The sequence below is a fragment of the Chionomys nivalis genome, chromosome 17 (assembly GCF_950005125.1).
Source record: "Chionomys nivalis chromosome 17, mChiNiv1.1, whole genome shotgun sequence".
Classification (NCBI taxonomy): Eukaryota; Metazoa; Chordata; class Mammalia; order Rodentia; family Cricetidae; genus Chionomys; species Chionomys nivalis.
The window spans coordinates 1,351,625-1,370,603 of record NC_080102.1 but is presented as its reverse complement, the minus strand read 5'-3'; the positions used below and the strand labels follow the sequence as shown (position 1 = coordinate 1,370,603).

The 18,979-nt window shown below is 41.0% G+C and overlaps 1 protein-coding gene across 3 annotated transcripts in view; it reads right to left on the bottom strand.

The window, feature by feature from the left end:
* Mtdh (metadherin) overlaps window positions 1-18,211 on the bottom strand; it is a 50,639-nt gene extending 32,428 nt beyond the window's left edge. For 2 of the 3 annotated variants that reach the window (XM_057791668.1, XM_057791669.1), the window contains exons 1-2: window positions 17,535-18,209; window positions 2,811-2,912 (exon numbers count right to left, since the gene is read on the bottom strand). In XM_057791668.1, the coding sequence (XP_057647651.1) occupies window positions 2,811-2,912; window positions 17,535-17,912 (480 nt within the window). In that variant the 5' untranslated portion in view covers window positions 17,913-18,209. Of the gene's footprint in view, window positions 1-2,810; window positions 2,913-17,534 lie in introns of all 3 variants that reach the window. The other variant, XM_057791670.1, reaches the window with a different exon arrangement.
* Between the last annotated feature and the right edge of the window lie 768 nt (window positions 18,212-18,979).

The window sequence follows — 18,979 nt, the reverse complement described above, 5'->3', positions numbered from 1 at the left end:
ATCCTCCCTTGGCATTACATCAGGTAAGTGTTTTCAGTGTTGGAAATGACTGGTTAAAAAAAAAAAATAATAAGGAATTATTAAGACATAAGATTTCTTTTGAGGGTGAAGGAAATATTATATAATTTGACTGTGGCTGCATGTATGTGTGTGTGTGTATATATATATATATATATATATATATTTTTTTTTTTAAAAAAACAGGATCTCACTATGTATGCAGCTCTAGCTGTTCTGGAATTCACAGAGATCCACCTACCCCTGCTCCCTGAGTGCTGAAATTAAAGGTGTGTACAACCATGCCCAGTTTAGTAACTACTTCTATTAATTTCAAAATAAAACTCCTTAACAAAAAAGAATAAAAATTAATGTGGCTGGAAGTGAGAAAGGTCAAGGAGCTGAAATGGAGCTAATTCCATAGGCAAGGCTTTTAAGTCAGGTTCAAAACTGTGGAGTATGGGGGCTGGAGACATGGCTCACTGGTTAAAAGAAGATCTGCTCTTGCAGCAGATCTGAGTTTGGTCCTTAGTACCCATGCATGCCACTCACAACTGCCTGAATCTCCAGTTTTAGGGGATTTGATGGCCCCTGACCTCATCATGTACCTGCAACATAACACACAAAAACTCAAACAGGCATTCTTACATACATACAAACAGACAAAAAGGAAACACATCTTAAAAGAAATAAACTGTGAAATTTTTTCTAAGAGCACGGAGAAAGCATGAACAATTTTTAGAAAATAAACTATCTGAAACTAAAGTTCCAAGGGACCCAACACCATCTTTTACCCCCCACGGGCACTGCCCTATGTAGAGCACAGATATATATGTAGGCAAAACACCTATACACATAAAAAAACCTTTTCATACTCTACTATATTAAAATTAACTTTGAAAGAATATTTAATGACTTAAAATGAAATATTATTAAAAATAAATATCCCCTTCACTGTTGCTTGTTAAGATGAAGTAATGTGCAAAAATACTTGGCTCATTGAATACTATTAGCTCTTAGAGTGAATGATTTTATAATAGCTAATGATTTCAGTGTATATCACTGACTTCATTTTTAACAATTTAATAGTAACCAACCTTTATACATTTTGCTTATAATTACTTTTCTAATTAGCAATTTTCAGATTTTCCTTTTTAGTTTAGATCTTTGTAATACTAGACACAAAATGGATTCATAATCATATATGCTGCTGACACACGAATTTACCTGGTTTTACATATAAATAAGTTAAAAAAAAAAAACATATGCCCCTCCAATTTTAATCACTCATCTTTAAGGCTTTTCCTTTAAGTGAATCTGAATATGTTCATTTTGATTCTCCCTCCGCTCCAGTTTCTGAAATACCATCCAATCTTAATAACTAAGTCAGTATTTTCTCTTTTTTTTGAGCCATGGTCTCCTTCACTCTGCAGCCCTGGCTGGCCTGGAACTCACTATAGATTAGGTTGCCCTTGAACTCACAGAGATCTACTTGCCTCTGCCTCCAGAGCACTAGATAAAAGCTGAGCATCACCATGCCCAGCAAATCAGTCTTTTCTGGATACCCAAGTAGGATTCCCTTTCTGCACTGGTTACACAGCACTAAATACCCTATTTTATCAGATAGCTTCTTTCCTTACCTAGACTGTAATCCTTCTGAGGGTAAAAAACATTACTATTTCTCTACCCCTTCAGTAATTACTATCACAATGCCTGGCTAATATCCTTATATGATCTCTACTAGGAACGTATCAGTGAGGCACTGATTGGCCTCCATATCAAAACAAAGATCTAAAAAACGAGATGTGGTGGCATGCAGCTGTAATCCCAGCATTATGAAGGTGGAGACAGAGGATCATAAGTTTGAAGTTAGTCTAGGCTATAAAAACAGAGACATTAGAAAACTATGGCAGCTGGTTTAATCTGCTTTATACACTCAGTTCACTCTAGCTCTTCATATATGATGTGTGTGTGCTTGTTTCCTTTCTAGACCAAGTTGTATCTATAAGACTTACTCAAATGACAAGAAATGTAGCCAATATTATAACTTGAAAAACAATTATTTTGTGTATAAAAACCATGTTTCCTAGGGCTGGAGACACATCTCAGGAGAGCAATAGTTACTTTTCAGAGGACCCGAGTTCAGTTCCCAGCACGTACAATGGGCAGCTCAGAACCCTTTGTAACAACAGCTCCAGGGAGATCCAATGCACTCATCTGTTGTGGAAGTCAGAGGACAATTTAGAGGAGTAACTTCTTTCCTACTATCATGTTGATTCTGGGGATAGAACTTGGTGACAAATGCCTGTACTTGCTGAGTCATGTTGCCAGCCATCATCCAAACCTTTTAAATAAGGACCTCAGTATAGAATTATTTTGTTAAATAAAGTTAACTGCTTAATAAGTAGATTATTCAATTTCCCTAAGAATTGGAAATCTATTTAAATACCATCTGACAGTTTTGCTAAGCATTTTTTCTATTACAAGGTACAATATCAACATGAATATCAAGATTCTATTTTTGTATAAGAAATAACCTATAAAGCCAGAACCTTACTCAAACAAAAAATATTCAAGACATAAATTACTTTTGGCATAATGAACATTTATTAACACCACTGTATTATTTAAGAATATTTGGTAGCATAATCTTCTTAAAAAAAAACTTTAACTACCTATCCAAGTATGATTATTTTAAATTCTGGAGTTTCCTTAAATGGAAGATACACAATCCTATCAAACACAAAAAGCATGACTTTTTTATGTCACTGCCTTTATTAAAAACTTACAATGCCTTGTGTTCCCAAGCTTACCTTTTCATTTTTCTTGTCTGTCTCTGGTGGCTGCTTTGCTGTTATACTTCGAGGAGTTCTAACAACTTCATCCTCAGGTACTTCAACAGTCCGTCCATTTGACTGAAAGGTTACAAGAAAACATCACATCATCAAACTGGCTGGCTGGCCAAACCAAAGACAAAAACACACACAACAATCAAATTCTTCCCCAACCTAAATTAACAAGGCTGCTTTTGCATGGCCATATCATCTAAAAATCATCGGACTAGTAAGACTGTTTTGTGATACAATGAATTAATTAAAAATTTTTTATCTTTATTTACTTTTATGGTATGAGTATTTTGCCTTGCATGTTAATCATATGTGTGTCGGGTCCTTGTGGAGGTCAGATTATGAACCACTTTGTGTGTGCTAGGAATTGAACCCAGGTCCACTCCAAGAATAGCCAGTGCTCTTCATTGTTGAGTCATCTCTCCAGCCCCTCTATAATGAACTCGTAACAAAATTCTGCACCATAAGTTTTCTGAACACTCACAGATATTATATTAGTTCCTCTAATAAAAGCAACGAAACAGAGGTAGTGTTTCTACCTACGGGTAGTGTTGCCTATGGGACTCTGAAATGTATTTACACTGTGATCACCATTAGCTGGATAATCTCACCATCTCTGGATGTTGTACCTTAAGATGAGTTTGGCTCTATTCAAGAGTCAGTAAACTATTTTCAAAACTTTTTCTTTCTCTCTCTTTTTAAAAATTATGTGAATGTGTGTAAATGTGGATGTGAGCGTGAGGGCCAGAGGATGTCAGGATCTTCTGAAGGTTGGAGTGACAGCTGGTTACAACCTACTCTCTATGTGGAGGCTGGTAAACAAATTCAGGTCCTCTGCAAGAGTGGTTGGTACATGCTCTTAACCAGTGATCTGCTTGTCCATCCCTTCAGCAATTTTTTGCTGTATCAGACCAGAGAGGAAACATTTTAAGACTTAGGGGCCATATAGTCTCTACTGAAATCTTCTGTAGCAGCAAAAAAGCAGCCAAAGATGATATACAGATCAATATATGTCACAGGACCCTGATGCTGCTTTTAATCCTACAACCCACAGCCACAACCACAAACAAGCAAAACAGTTAATTCAGCTTTCCTAACATTTCTAAAATGAGAGACCAAACTTTAGGTGTTTGTGGGCAGAATCAGTCTGTGATTCTCAAGTCCACTTTGTAATGAGGATTGTTCCTATTACTTTCTCCTCTTTTAAACAATTCTGAGCCCCATTAACAGAAATGGATAGACTGAGAAATTTTGATAAAACTGGGCCAGTGTTATCCATCTATCCTTCTTTCTGAATCCTACCACTTCTCACTTATCCATTCCTCTTATAATCGACACATTAATTAAAGTCAGTAAATTAATGTTCTAGTTTCAAAACCTTTGTTTCTAATATTTGCAGAATAGACCTCTATCAAATTGTCCATTATGATACAGCTATGTACTGGGAAAAAAAACCATGAATGTTGATACGCTCTGTATCTTTCTTTGGCTCTCCCCTCCCCCACCATTTGTTTAATCCTATTCTGGTTTACTTAGATTTGGTTTTTAAATTTTTTTCCCCTTTAAAAAGATGCCTGCCTATATTCTAATGAGAAAGAGGGAAAGAAAAAGTATGGATGTGGGTTGCTGGGGAAGTATATGGGTGTGTATGTGGGGGCTGGGAGGAGCTGGGAGGAAGAAATCAGATTATATGAAAAAAGATCAATTTTAAAATTTAAAAGTGTCTATAAAGTGACCTTACATGCATTTAAAAAAAATAAGCAGCAAGCTGGGCAGTGGTGACACATGCAGGTGATCCTGAGTTCGAGGCCAGCCAAGGTTACACAAGGTTTGATTTTGAAACACCAAAAATCAAGCAGGAGCTGGAGAGATAGCTCAGTAATTAAACATTTGCTGCTCTTGCAAAGAACTGAGGTTTGGTTCATTACCCACATGGTGGCTCACAACTATAACTCCAATCTGATCTGATATGGTCTCCTGTCCTCCATGGCCACCAGACAGACAGACACACATACAAAGAGTGGATTTGCACGAATGTGTGCAAAACACTCATACACATAAAATTAAGTCTTTAAAAATGTCAGGCAAATGAGGCTGGAAAGAGATCATTTACAATTTAAAACTCAATTTGTAAGTTTTCCAAAGATTTGTAGCAGGAAGTCAAAACAAAAGCTGTCTTCTTAGCTGAATAAATGTCTAATTAATCAACATTTAATCTGCTGAATCTTAAGCAACCTGTTAAAAATAGGACAGTGAAAGCCAAAAGCAGATTTCCTCACTCTTGATCTGGTTTTCTTTCGTCTGTACTGTTTTGAACGCTCTTTGGTTAAGTGCATAGAAAGGTAAGAAACCTCAGAAGGCAAAGTAGATTTAGGGACTTCTACATCAGGTACTCAGAATTGGCTGGTTTTCCTTTCTGATCTGTCTTACTTGCTATTGTCATATGCTAGTTCTTTTAATTCTTGCTTTTTGGTTTTGAGGTGAAATTTTGCTATTTTCTCGCCCATCTTTTGAGGTGTAGGGTTTCAAGTATGCACTACCAGTTTGATCTCCTTTTTCTTTCTTTTCTTCCTTTTTTTCATTTTTTTGATACCTCCTGGTTCTCCTGGAACTTACTCTGTAGAGCAGGTTGGCCTCAAATTCTCAGAGATCCGCCTGCCTCTGCCTCTCAAGTGCTGGGATTAAAGAATTATTTTCTCTTTTAAGAACAAAGGTTTCAGCTGGGCATGGTAATGCATACCATTATTCCTAGTAAGTTCCAGGACAGCCGGAGAAACACAGAGACCCCCCCATCTTAAAAAACAAATAAACAAACAAAAAACAAAACAAAACACCATCACCCAAAGAACAAGTGTTTCCTGGCTGGGGAGATGGTTCAGTCTGTGAGGTAGCTGTAGTGTAAGTATAAGGACCTGTGTTCAGGGGGCTGGAGAGATGGCTCAGAGGTTAAGAGCACCGGCTGCTCCTCCAGAGGTCCTGAGTTCAATTCCCAGCAACCACATGGTGGCTCACAACCATCCGTAATGACATCCGGTGCCCTCTTCTGGCATGTGGGTATACACGGAGGCAGAATGTTGTATACATAATAAAAATATATAAATAAATTAAAAAAAAAAAGGACCTGTGTTCAGGTCACCAGCACTTATATAAAAGCTAGGCATGTGTCTATAATCCCACCACCATGGTGGCAAGGCTGACAGTTTGGTATATGGAACAGAGGGATCCCTGGAGCTCACTGACCATTCAGTAAATTCAAATGATGGGCTCCAGAATCAGTAAGAATCCTGCCTCCAAAACCAAACAATAAAAAAACCCCAAACCTTGAAGGAATTCAATGTTGACCACACATGTATACTTACATTTTCTCTCTCTCTCTCTCTCTCACACACACACACACACACACACACAATGTAGTTTGAAGGCAAACAGTGAGACCAAGATTGAAACTACAAATTTGTGTTAACCTGAACAGGTTTCTACTTCTACTCCACTAGATTTTTAATTTTTACTTACGTTAAAGTTGTATGAAATGTTGAACAAATAATAAAAACCTAGAGACAGATACTGGGGTTTAAGCTGAAGATCAGAAAAGCAAAACAGCCAAGCCATTTGAGAAATTTTACCTCTATTAAGGCTGAGTGACTTACTACAGACTGAACCCCAAGCCTCTATTTCCTCCCATTTTATAATCTGTTCTAGTGCTGGGATTAAAGGTGTGAGCCATCACCACCACCTGGATCTGTTTCTGCACTGATCTTGTGTGGCTCAGGGTGGCCTTCAACATCTGCCTGTCTTACAAATCCCGGGATTAAAGGTATGTAATGCCACACTGCCTGGCCTATAGTAGCTTAGTTTTACCCTCTGATCTCTATTTATTAAAACAAATAAAATATCACTATACTGGAACATGCACAAGTCTTAAGTACATGGATGCACTGATAAAAGGCAAAGTATTAGGAAAATTCAGAAGAGATATCATCTTTAGCAGAGGTTAGACTGTATGTATCCTTACAGTAATTAGTAATTTCTGAGTACCTGTTCTGTACCTAGAACCTACCAGAGGTTTTACGTACATGATTTGACACCGGGTAAGACTTTTGGTTGTAAAAAATCTGATCCAAATTTCAGATAATTTCTTAGGAATTTAGAAAAAGACTTCTACTTCCCCAGCCCGATAAACACACACTGCAGCCTGAGACATAGTAATCCACCTATTTATTTTAAACTCTGATGTGGGATTCTCTTCTGTATGATGTGAATATCATTGGTGAATAAAGAAAATAGGGCAGAACTTAGGTAGGCAGGGAAAACTAAACTGAATAATGGGAGAAAGGAGGCAGAGTCAGAGAGAAGCCTTCGAGCTGCCTCCGGAGACAGATATGCTGGAACCTTGCTGGTAGGTCACGAACCTCGTGGTAAAATATAAAATAAAGGTAATGAGATAAATTAAGATGTAAAAGCTAGCCAATAAGAAGTTAGACCTAATAGGCCAAGCAGTGATTTAATTAATACAGTTTCTGTGTGGTTATTTCGGGAGTCTAGGCAGCCAGGATAAACAAGCAGCCTCCTACAACAAAACTCCAACTCTAATTTTAAAAACTCTTCACAACCAATTGAACAACTTCATAAATATAATCTATAATACAATTTGCAAATCTTGCCATCCAGTCTAAGCCATTTCAATTAGTGGTGAAAAAGATCCCAAAGTCCAACTCTTCAGGGATTCCAAACTATCTCCCGATGAACTGTATCATGGGTGCTAAGGAGATGGGAAGGTAATGCCTGTCACATAGTTAAATTATACTATGTATGATTTCTGAAAAATAAAATACAAGTACCATTTACAGTCTGACATCCAATGAGAACTGACATAAGAAACACAGTTGACACAGCAGATATGTATGTCCACGTACTTCCTCCTGCCTGGATCCTGATGATGCCTTCTAGAAGTTTAGCTAGCATTCTGTACATCAGTTTTGAAATTATTAGTAGAGTTGGACACAGGAAATGGAAAAACTCATCAGGTAACACACCAAACTTAGAACCTCCTATTTTGCTTGAATAATTTAAAAATATTTCCAAAAGCCGGGCGATGGTGGCGCACGCCTTTAATCCCAGCACTTGGGAGGCAGAGGCAGGCGGATCTCTGTGAGTTCGAGACCAGCCTGGTCTACAGAGCTAGTTCCAGGACAGGCTCCAAAGCCACAGAGAAGCCCTGTCTCGAAAAACAAAAACAAAAAAACAAAAACAAAAAAATATTTCCAAGGCATTCTTACACTCACAAAGTAGAACAATGATCAATAATGTTAAAGCAGAATACAAGTGTTCAGAGGGTTTATTTGTTCTTGGTATCTAAGAAGAACATAGCTATTGACAATCTTTTTATCCTAGGCCTCCGGCAGTTTGAAGTTTTATGAAAAAGTCTTGTCACATAAGCAAATGGAGCCAAAATTCTGGGGCCTTTTTGTGATGGCTTGAATAGGTATGGCCCCCAGGTGTGGCCTTGTTGGAGAAAATGTGTTCAGTTTACTTCCTGGTGTCTGAGTATGAAGATTTAGAACTTTTAGCTCCTTTTCCAGCACCATGTCTGCCTGCAGCCATTCACCATGACAATTATGGACTAAAACTCTGAACTGTAAGCCTGCCCGAATTAAATGTTTTCCTCTATGAGAGTTGCCATGGTCATGCTGCCCCTTTATAGCAATAAAGCCCTAACTAAAATACTTTTAAAAAGTTATTTTTTTCAGACAAGATCTCCTGAGTAAATTGGAAGCATGGGACCTTGGGAGAGGCTGACGGGGAGGGGAGCAGAGAAAAATGTAGAGCTCAATAAAAATCAGTAAAAAATTTTTTAAAGGTTATTTTTTCAGTAGAAACTTCTAATTCTAAAACTAAAGCAATAAAAATGTAACAATCAGGGAAGTTGGATTTGTTCTATGAATGTAATTTAATAGCCTAGAAGATTCCATGGAAATCAGAGGTATACAGTAGAAACAACATGGCCTTACTAGACTGCAAATTAGAACACTGTTTACTTGTGAAAACTCCTCTGGCCTATGACCTCAAGTATGTCACTTAATCTCAAGGCTCTTCATCAAACCAGGAGTGTTTTCTTTTTAAATATATGCCACTTAAGCCATTATTATTTTTTTAGAAAGATTTTTATCTTTTAAAATGTTTGTGTCTGTGTATGGGTACATGTAAGCATGTGGAGGTACCCATGGAGGCCTGAGGCACTGATCCCTATGGAGCTGGAGTTGAAGGCATTTGTGAACCACCCAATGGTATGTGCTGGGAAGTGAACTTGGATCTTCTTTTAACCGCTAAGTCATCTCTGCAGCCCCAGAATACTAGTCTTTTAATAAATTAAAGCTAGAGGAATAGAGATTTTAAAGTAAAGAGCAAGTTGTAACAATGGTAGAGCACTTCCCTAGCACACGTGAGATTTGGGTCAATCCTTAGTATGTATAAAAAAGAAAAATTGAAATCCTATGTGTCAATGACAAAATTTTAGTTTTTAAAATTTTATGCGTGTGTGTCTGTGCATAAGCCTGTTTGAATATATGTGTACTGAGCGTTCTCACGAGTCTTTGGAGACCAGAAGAAGGAATAAGATCCCCTGGACTTGGAGTTACAAATGGTTGTGAGCTGCCAAGTGGGTGCTGAGTACTGAATCTTGCCCCATCCGAATTTACTTACCAGCACAGCAAAACCACTAACAAGATAAAATAAAACCAAGAACAATCACAGTTCTACTGGGAATATATTAAAATATATATTTATTTAGCTCAGTAAAAATTACCCAAATAAACTCATTATTTTAGGCACTTCATTTAGCAACAATTAACAAAGTCTCTCATGTCAGGCAGGGTTTGCCACTGCCCTGCACTCCACTCTAATATTCGAATCTAATCTTGGAAAAGACCCTCGGAAAGTATACGAGCAGGACACATTCTGGTGACCATTAAAAGGAAACAACCCATTTTAAGACAGAGGGGATGATGATTTCAAATACACTGACCAAAAAATTTTCTGAGGTGATTTTCATTTTTTGGCACATGTCAACCCAATTGGCTTTAAACTTGCTATGGAGCTAAGGCCTGCCTTTAACTACTTACTAATCCTGCATCTACTGTCTAAATGCTGGAATTACAGACATCAGCCACCATGGCTATCAAAGGTGATTTTTAAGGTAAGATCTAAAGATTGATAAGACTATTGGAAAAAAACTTTTCTACAAGCTTTAACATTTGTTCATGTAAAAGAAAATGAACTATGAAAACACTTCTGAAAAACCAAACCAAATCAGATAACAACAAAACCACCAGTGTAGCAAATAAGAGGAAGCTACCAACTGGCTTTGAAAAGAAAGCAAGTGCTGGGAGACACAGGCCATGGAAGAAGGTTTTGATTCTGAGTACAAAACTACAAAGTGCTGGTTGGCGGCAGGATGGCGATTAGTAGCTAAGCATGATCGCATAGGCCTGCATGCACAGCGCTCAAGAGTCAGAACACCCAAATCACACTGACGCTGAGACAGGAAGCTCCTGAGTTAGAGGTGAGTCCGGGTTACCATTAGAGAAAGACCATCTCAAAAAACATGGCTGGAAAGATGGTTCAGCAACCTTCCTAATGCTGTGACTTTAATACAGTTCCTCATGTTGTGGTGATCTCCAACCATGATAAAATTACTTTCATTGCTACATCATAAGCATAACTTTGCTACTTCTATGAATCATAATGTAAATATCTGTTTTACAATGGTCTTAGGTGACCCCTGTGGAAGGGTCATTCTACCCCCAAAGGGTTGCAACCAACAGGTTGCGAACCACTGAGTTTAAGAGCATTTACTGCTCTTGCGGAGGACCAGGGTTCAATTCTCAGCAACCATACAGTAGTTCCCAACTATCCATAACTCCAATTCCAGGGGGGTTGACTCCCTCTTCTGACCTCCCCGGGCACCAAGCATTCATGTGGTACACAGTCAAACATACAGGCAAAACATTCACATAAATAAAATAATCTAAAAAAATAAAAATATCAAACCTAAAAACAAACAAACAAAAAACCAAAACAAAGATTCCTTACTAAGGTGTTAAGAAATTACTGGAAATAGCCAATGGGAGACTACTGCTACAACTGTGATCTTAAATGTTGCAGTCCCAAAAGACTTTTCGTAAACTGATGGTTCACATGATTTTTGTTTGTTTCCTTCAGGTAAATTATCAGAAAGCACAGACTGGCTTCAAACTTCTGAATCTCTTGCCACCCTTGCCCCAAGGGATTAGAATGCCCAGATTTTAAGGATTACTGTCAAGACTTAGTTTGAATAGCTAAATGGATGGTGATTTGTATTTTACAGAAACAGGAAAAGCTAGGAGAGGGCAAGAAACTGAGTTCTTCTTTGGAGACGCTAATGCTTGAAAATAAACACAGGCTTCAATAGGAGACAGTACTAACTTTGACACAAAGTTGGTCCTTGGTATATCTAAGTCCTGCACTGGAGATTTTGCCCACTCACAAGAACTGCAGCTACAGAATCATTACCTGAGGTACGCTGGCAGTCATGCAGTCTGAGGTCATGAGTGCTATCTGCACAAGGTTTGAGTTGCTCTACAGGCATACTCTTAGCCATGGTCAATGTAATATTCTGCCTTGTATTTCAGTTCTCTGATGTGGGATTTCCCCTCTTTATGCTGTGAATATGTTGTATATTACCATTTGTTAATAAAAAAGCTGCTTTGGCCTATAGCAGGGCAGAATATTGCAAGGTGGGAAATCCAAGCAGAGATAGGAGGAAAGAGAGCAATGTCAGGGAGATGCTATGTAGCTGCTGAAGGAGAAAAATGTAAACTTACCAGTAAGCCACAGCCTAATGGCAATAAACAGATTAATATAAATGGGTTAATTTAAGATATGAAAGTTAGATAGGAATGCACCTAAGCCACTGGCCAAAACATGGCTGTACTTAATATAGTTTATGTGTGATTATTTGGGTTTGGACAGCCAGGAAACGAAAGCACAGCCTCCGATTACAGTTCTCATCGTTAGAGACAGTGTCCCTTTAAGGTCTATTTTAAACACCTTATTTTGCACTTTTGGCCTTTTGTTAGTGATTTCACTGTTTAAAATAGCCCCCAACCATCTGTATCAGCCCCTTAAGGCTCAGAGAACACAGTGGAAGATGAGAAAAAAAGAATGTAAGAGCTGGAGGATGAGGATGATTGCTGAGAAATGCCATCTTTTGGACACAACATGGCAACTACACTCATGAGCAAACAACTGTGACAGCTGCCAAGATCAAGACAGTCAAAAGTCCCTCATGGATGAGGCAGAAACTCACAAGGAATCCTTCTTAGTTAAGGTCCTGGCAGTGACCGCAGCTGGGAGGAGTCACTTTTCTTTGGGGTGTGACTACTGGTAGACTGCCTAAATTAAGGTGGATGGGATGGCGCCACACCCTGTGCAGAAAGGTAGCACCTTTTTTTTTTTCCCTCCGAGACAGGGTTTCTCTGTGACTTTGGAGCCTGTCCTGGAACTAGCTATGTAGACCAGGTTGGTCTCGAACTCACAGAGATCCGCCTGCCTCTGTCTCCCGAGTGCTGGGATTAAAGACGTGCGCCACCATTGCCCAGCTTAAAGGTAGTACTTGGGAGGCAGAGGCAGGAGGATCTCTGAGTTCAAGGCCAGCGTAGTTTACTTACAGAGGGAGTTCCAGAACAGACACCAAAGCTACACAGAGAAACCCTATCTCTTCCCCCCACCCAAAAAAAGAAAGCATATGTGAAGTTGGGGGCATCTTAAAAGAGACGATGCGAGTTTGAGAGGAGTGGGTATGGGTATAATCAAAATACATTGTAACATATATGATATTTTCAAAGAATAAGAAAAAAGTAATATATTAAGAAACAAAGATTTTCTCCAATGGAGAGTTACCAGGTGTATCAACTACACTCCAGGGCAGGCCCCATGCCAGGAGTAGCTGGCCAGCACAAAACAGACTCATGGCTTTCTGTGCACCTTTTGTTTTGGTATGTATGTATGTGTGTTGTTTTGTTCTTTGTTTTTTCTTTTGTGACAGTTTCTCTGTGTAGACCTGGCTGTCCCAGAACTCACTCTGTAAACCAGGTTGGACTTGAGATCAAGTGATCTGTCTGCCTCTGCCTCCCGAGTGCTGGGAATAAAGTTGTGCACCACCACCATACTGGCTTATTTTGTTATTGAGAGTACAGACAATGAGAAAGAATATGAAGTTGGGTGGGGAGGGTGGTGGGGAGAACCTGAGAGATTTAGAGAGGGCAAGGAATATGAACAAAATATATTGTACAAAAATTAAAATAAAACTGATTAAGAAAAAGTAAGAAAAAAGGGGAGATGAAGGAACAGTATAGAAGAAAAAAAAAAACAAAACAAAAAAGAAGGGGGTGAAGGAACTGCTCTTCCAGTGAGGTTCAATTCCCAGTACCCAATACAGTGGCTCGTAGCCACCTGCTACTCCAGTTCCAAGGGATCCACCACCCTGCCCTCTTCTGGCTTTAATGGGCACCAGGCACGCACGTGTACACACATGTGCAGGCAAAATACTCAATAATAAATGTTTAAGACAAACAGAAAGAGACTGATTGAGGAAACAGCCAACACTGATTTTGTCATCTACACCCATACATGTATACACATGCACACGCTCACAAATCATGGTATATGAATGTGTAGGCATATATATGTATACACACATATCATAAACACACACACATATATATACAGATTTTAAAAACAGGGGTTGCATGATTTAGGAGAAAACTAATGGAATAAAACAATAAAAGCAAAATTATATGTAGGCAAAATATCCTAAAATATAGAATGCTCATTCATAGACACTAGTAGTTTACATCATTGAATCCACCTGAATAACTCCATAGCTCTATTACAGAGACTGATTTTCAAATAATCAGCCTGTCATGAATATAAATTTAAAAAGCCAAGCAGTGGGGTACACCTGTAGTGCCATAAACTTGGGCTGAAGTAGGAGTCCAGGAGTCAGCTTGGGTAACAGTCAAGTACAAGAAAGCAGATTCCCTGGATCCAGTTCTAAAGCTTGAACTTTAAAGGTCTGAGCTATGGCTCAGGAATCTACAAGTTGTAAGGAGCATTCAAACTGACTCTACTGCAAATACCAGGAAGGAGACCCCTTTAGTGTTTTAAGCTAAAATCTTCAATTTAGACACAAAATAAGTCAAACAGATTAGGTTAAATGCTTGACTCAAATTTAGGACTCCCTATTCCTCCCAAGCTGACTGTTTTCCTCCAGCTTTTGCCATCTCTCAGGCTTTTCCACTAATTCGATTCAAACTCTTAACTTTACAAGCAACCACTGTGATCAGGCATTTGATGCCCCCTGGGACCACAGTGGGATTATATTGTTAATGCATTGATAAAATCCTTCAGTATTCACTGGGGAGAGATTATGTCACCCACATTCATGCCCACACACTTAAATCATCTTTAGATTAATTATACTTAGTCCAAAGTAAACATACAGTTGTTATGTATAGGTTAGGGAATAATAACAGGGAAAAAGTCTGTACCTAATTTAGTACAGCTGCAGTTTTTAAAAACGATTGTTTTTTTTTTTTTGGAGGGTAGAGGTGTTTCATGCATCTCAGGATGACCTCAATCTCATAAACTGTAGGGGATGACCTTGAAAGTCTAATTCTCCTGTCTGTACTTCGAATGTTGGGATTATAGGCGTACACCAAGATTCCCGTTTATGCAGTCAGTGCTGGCCATCGAATCCAGGGAGTCATGCATGCCAAGCAAGCACTCCACCAATTTAGCAACATCACCAGTCCCTAAAAATGAAGTTTGGATCTTTAGTTGGTTTAATCTGTGAAAGTAGAGCACACACGAGGAGCAGACCAGGTAGACATCTTCCGTAAGGAGCATAAAGCTCCCTGAGGAGACACTGAGCTTTTTACTTTTGTGTCCCCTTCATAGTAAGACATAAACCATTTACTTTTCTTGCTTTCAACGTGTATCTAGGCCCTGTTTGTTTTTTTTCTCCCCTAAGTAAAAACGTAGCATAGTACAAGAAATATAATAAACAGAAAATAATGGAGTTAATACTTAGCCTTGAAAAGCAGCATTTTTCTAATGGGGGGATGGGGCCTTATTTTGTTTTTGTTTTTTGTTTTTGTTTTGTTTTTTAAATATTTTTCTCTTAGAACTTTTTTTTTTAATTTTTATTTTTTTATTTTCGAGACAGGGTTGGGATGGGGCCTTATAATCAAGCAGGATGCCAATTTTGTGAGTCATAAATTGCTTTAAAAAAAAGCGAGTTTGTGCCTGTGCTGGAATGTAAAATATATTTCTAAGTTACAATAAAAAGTTTTAAGGGTATAACTTCTTCAATATATTTTTATTATTTGGCAGATAAAGCTACTCATTTCACCCAATTCACATTCAATGATCCAGTCTCAATTCCAGCTCTCAAAGACTTATTTATTATCCATTTCCCCTCCCTTAACACAAATGAAAAGAAGGATGGGCCAAATCCTAAGTGTGACGTCCGTTTTTCACAGTGAAGTGAGTAGCCTGGTGTCATGATGCACTTCAAATGGATTCCTGGAGCACCTGTCTCTCGACTCAAGTCCGCCTCAAATTCTAAATGCTCTAAAGAAGCTTTAAATTTTTCACAACTTGCCACAATCCACACAGGCCTTAATGTATGTGGTTTGTTTCAACATCACTTTTACTGTGACGCCAAATGCTCTACTTTCATCTACTTAACCCTTGATGCTGTCTACAGAACTTTTAATTATGCATATGTTACGTGGGCTGTTTTTTCTTCTCTGAACTTAAGTATTACATTACTTTTTGTTTGTTTTTTCGAGACAGGGTTTCTCTGTAGCTTTGGAGCCTGTCCTGGAACTAACTAGCTCTTGTAGACCAGGCTGGCCTCGAACTCAGAGATCCGCCTGCCTCTGCCTCTCCAGTGTTGGGATTAAAAACGTGCGTCACTATCATATCTTTCTACTCATCAAGAAAAATATGAATGTTTATGATATGAGCTGTCAGTCTTCTTTTTTGTACTGTTACTAACAATATTCTTTTTTGAAGTAAAACTCAGCTTCCTGAAATAACTTTCCTAAATTTCTCAAACTGGAATTAGTCTCCACCCTCCAAATGACACCAACACGTGTTCATACTGCTGCTTAGCAACTATGGGTCCATGACTACACTATGAATCTGTCTCCCACAACAGTCACCACGACTGACTTTAACTCCTATGTGCACACCTTGTATAGCTCAAACATACCAGAGCACACCTCTACATAGTAAGAACCTGGATTACTGCATTGTTCTAAAAGTTAAGAGATGATACAAAAATAGGAGGTATTTCATTCATTCATTCTTTCTTTTTTGGACAGAGGGTTCCTTTCTGTAGCTCTGGCTGTCCTAGAACTCACTATGTAGATCAGGCTGGCCTAAAAGTCAGAGGTCTGCCCCCTCCTGTGGTGGGATTAAAGGTATGCGCCCTTATACTCGACTAACAGATATTTCTAATGTTGCATATCTTTTATATTCTCAACTGTATAAAGTCTTTTAAAAATACGTAAAACCAGTTGTGCATGGTGGCGTCCGAGTTTAATCCCTGTATTCGGGAGGCAGAGGCAATCGGATCTCTGAGTTCAAGGCCAGCCTGGTCTACAAGGCTGTTACACAGAAAAACCCAGGCTCAAACCCCACCTCCCCCCAAAATGTAAAACAGTTGAGTGGGAAAGAAACTTGCCACCAAGCCTGACTATTTGAGCAAGACCCACGTGGTGGAAGGAGAGAAACGACTCCCAACAAGTTCTCCTGACTTCCACATGCGTGCCATGGCATAAATATTAAGTGTATTACGGAGAAATGGTAACACAGAATACAGAAGTAAAAGAACAAGGCCTGATAAAAACAGGATACCTTTTTTGCATTTCCACACGTGCTCCGGCAAACTGCGATTTGAAACCCTCTCCCGGCTTCAGCTTTCTAATCTGTCACGTCACCCCACTTTAATAAAAGCAAAACCAAAAAAAAAAAAAAAAAAAAAACCTCCACACTGTGAACCGGAATACAGACTACTCTGCTGAACTTGCTTTAACTTTTGCTCAGGGGCCCAAAATAAAAAACAGGAACATTAGATAGTCAGCTCCCTCGTGCCCAAGTCCTGTGCTAGATACCCCACTGACCACATTTCCCTTTAACATTTCCAACTAAGATGGAAGTGTGTCTAGACCTGGACATTTTTAATCCTCTTTAAGCCGGAGTTTTTTAGGTCACCGTCTATCCTCCACTAGCTACGGTCTCAGGTCTCAACGTGACTAGAGATAGGCATCTCTCTCCCGGGCAGTCTTTCCAGAACTTCCCAACGTCACCCTAAGGTCCCATTAACCTCCACAGGCAGCTACTTCTGCAGGCCTCCAGGAAGGGGATGCAGCGGAGGCGGCCAAGGTCCCAAGTTTGGGCACTTTTATTCCTAACTCTGGAGTTGATTTCCATCCAGGAAACTCGACTTCCCTACAGGTTCTTAACACTTTCTGACTATCACCTCCTCCTCCAGGACCGTGTTCGCCTCCCATCACTTCGTCCACCGCTCTCGCTTCACCGCTCCGGCCTCCCCCTGCCCACCCGGCTCCTCGCCCCTTAACTCACTTTGGGCTTTTCTGGCGGCTTCTTCCGGTTCTTCTTCTTCTGCTCGTCGCTTCTGAGAGTCTTCAGCTGGGCTGGGTCTTCGGGGGCCGGGGCTGACGCGGCCGTCTCCTCCCGCTTGCGGGGCGGGCTCCTCCGCTTCTTGCGGGCGCCGGCGCAAGCCGCGGCCCAGCCGTAGCCGAGCAGGAAGAGCAGCAGCAGCCCGAGCGCGCCGGTGCCCACCAGGATCACCCAGCCCGGGTACCGCTTCGGCTCCAGTCCCAGGTCGAGGCCCAGTTCGGTGCGCAGGAAACCGAGGCCGGCCGACAGCAACTCCCGCAGCCGGGCAGAGCCCTCCTCGGCCTGCTGGGCCAGCTCGTCCTGCCAGCTCCGTGCAGCCATCTTCCCTCCCGTCACACAGACTCGCGGGATGACGCCGGGGCGCACGGACGCCGCTCGAGGAGTCGTGGGAGGCGACGGGGGCCGCGACACCTCAGGCCGAGCGCATCGCGGCCGTCCCGCACGCCCGAGCGGGGGATCGGGGAGGGCCGAGTGGCTCCCGGTCCCCGCAGCCGGTCTCACGCCGCCGCCGCCGCCAGGAGGACAGGAGGCGGCGGGGACAGAGTGTCTCCAGAGGCGGCCGCTAAGCGGCGTCGGGGCGCCAGCGCCAGGCCCCGCTGTCCTCCCCCGGCGGAACAATGGCGGCTTCGGCCGCGATACACGCTGCGCGCGGAGGCCGGCGCGAGTCACGTGGGCGCGGTGGGCGGGGCGCGGATCACGTGGGCGCGGTGGGCGGGGTAAGCCGGTTGCCGGTCTCGGGGTTACCTTTCGCAGCGTGCGGCGGGCTGAGTGCGGTGCTGCGGAGCTGGGGAAGCGGGAGCGGAAGGCCTGGCAGCCGGAGCCTCGCTGCTCTGGGAGCGGGGAGGGACTCCGGCGTGTGAGCAGGCTTTCCCCGCGCTTTCCTGCAGAGTTGAGTGGCTTTTTCTCCCTAAGGTCACCGGTCGGTTGGATGATTCCAGAGGGGGCACCATGGAGTCTGAGGCCGCGGCACGTGTAACTCACAATTGAGTGTTTCTTCGGGGCGGACTAGCATTTAACAGTTGCCAACGTGTGCGTCCGTTGGCTCATTCACTCCTACTGCCTGTTGTCAGACTCCAGAATTAAAAAGTCTGGCAAGCCCGTGGGCGGCACTATTATTTTCCTACTAATTTGTCGCCTTAATAGGAAATATTGAGACGAAGTGCATTAGGTTGTATTTATATGCAGAGGAAGCTTCCTTGTGGCATATTATTTTAAGCTTTCATAAAACACAAAGAGAGTTGCGTGTGTTGCCCGACAATTGAATGTAGCATTAAAAGGAAATTAGGTGGGCTGGGGAATATCTCTCAGTGATGGAGCGGGCTTACAGAGCATATGCAAGCAACCAAAAATGAATAAATGAGGCGCTTCTTCAGTTCTTAATTATAAAA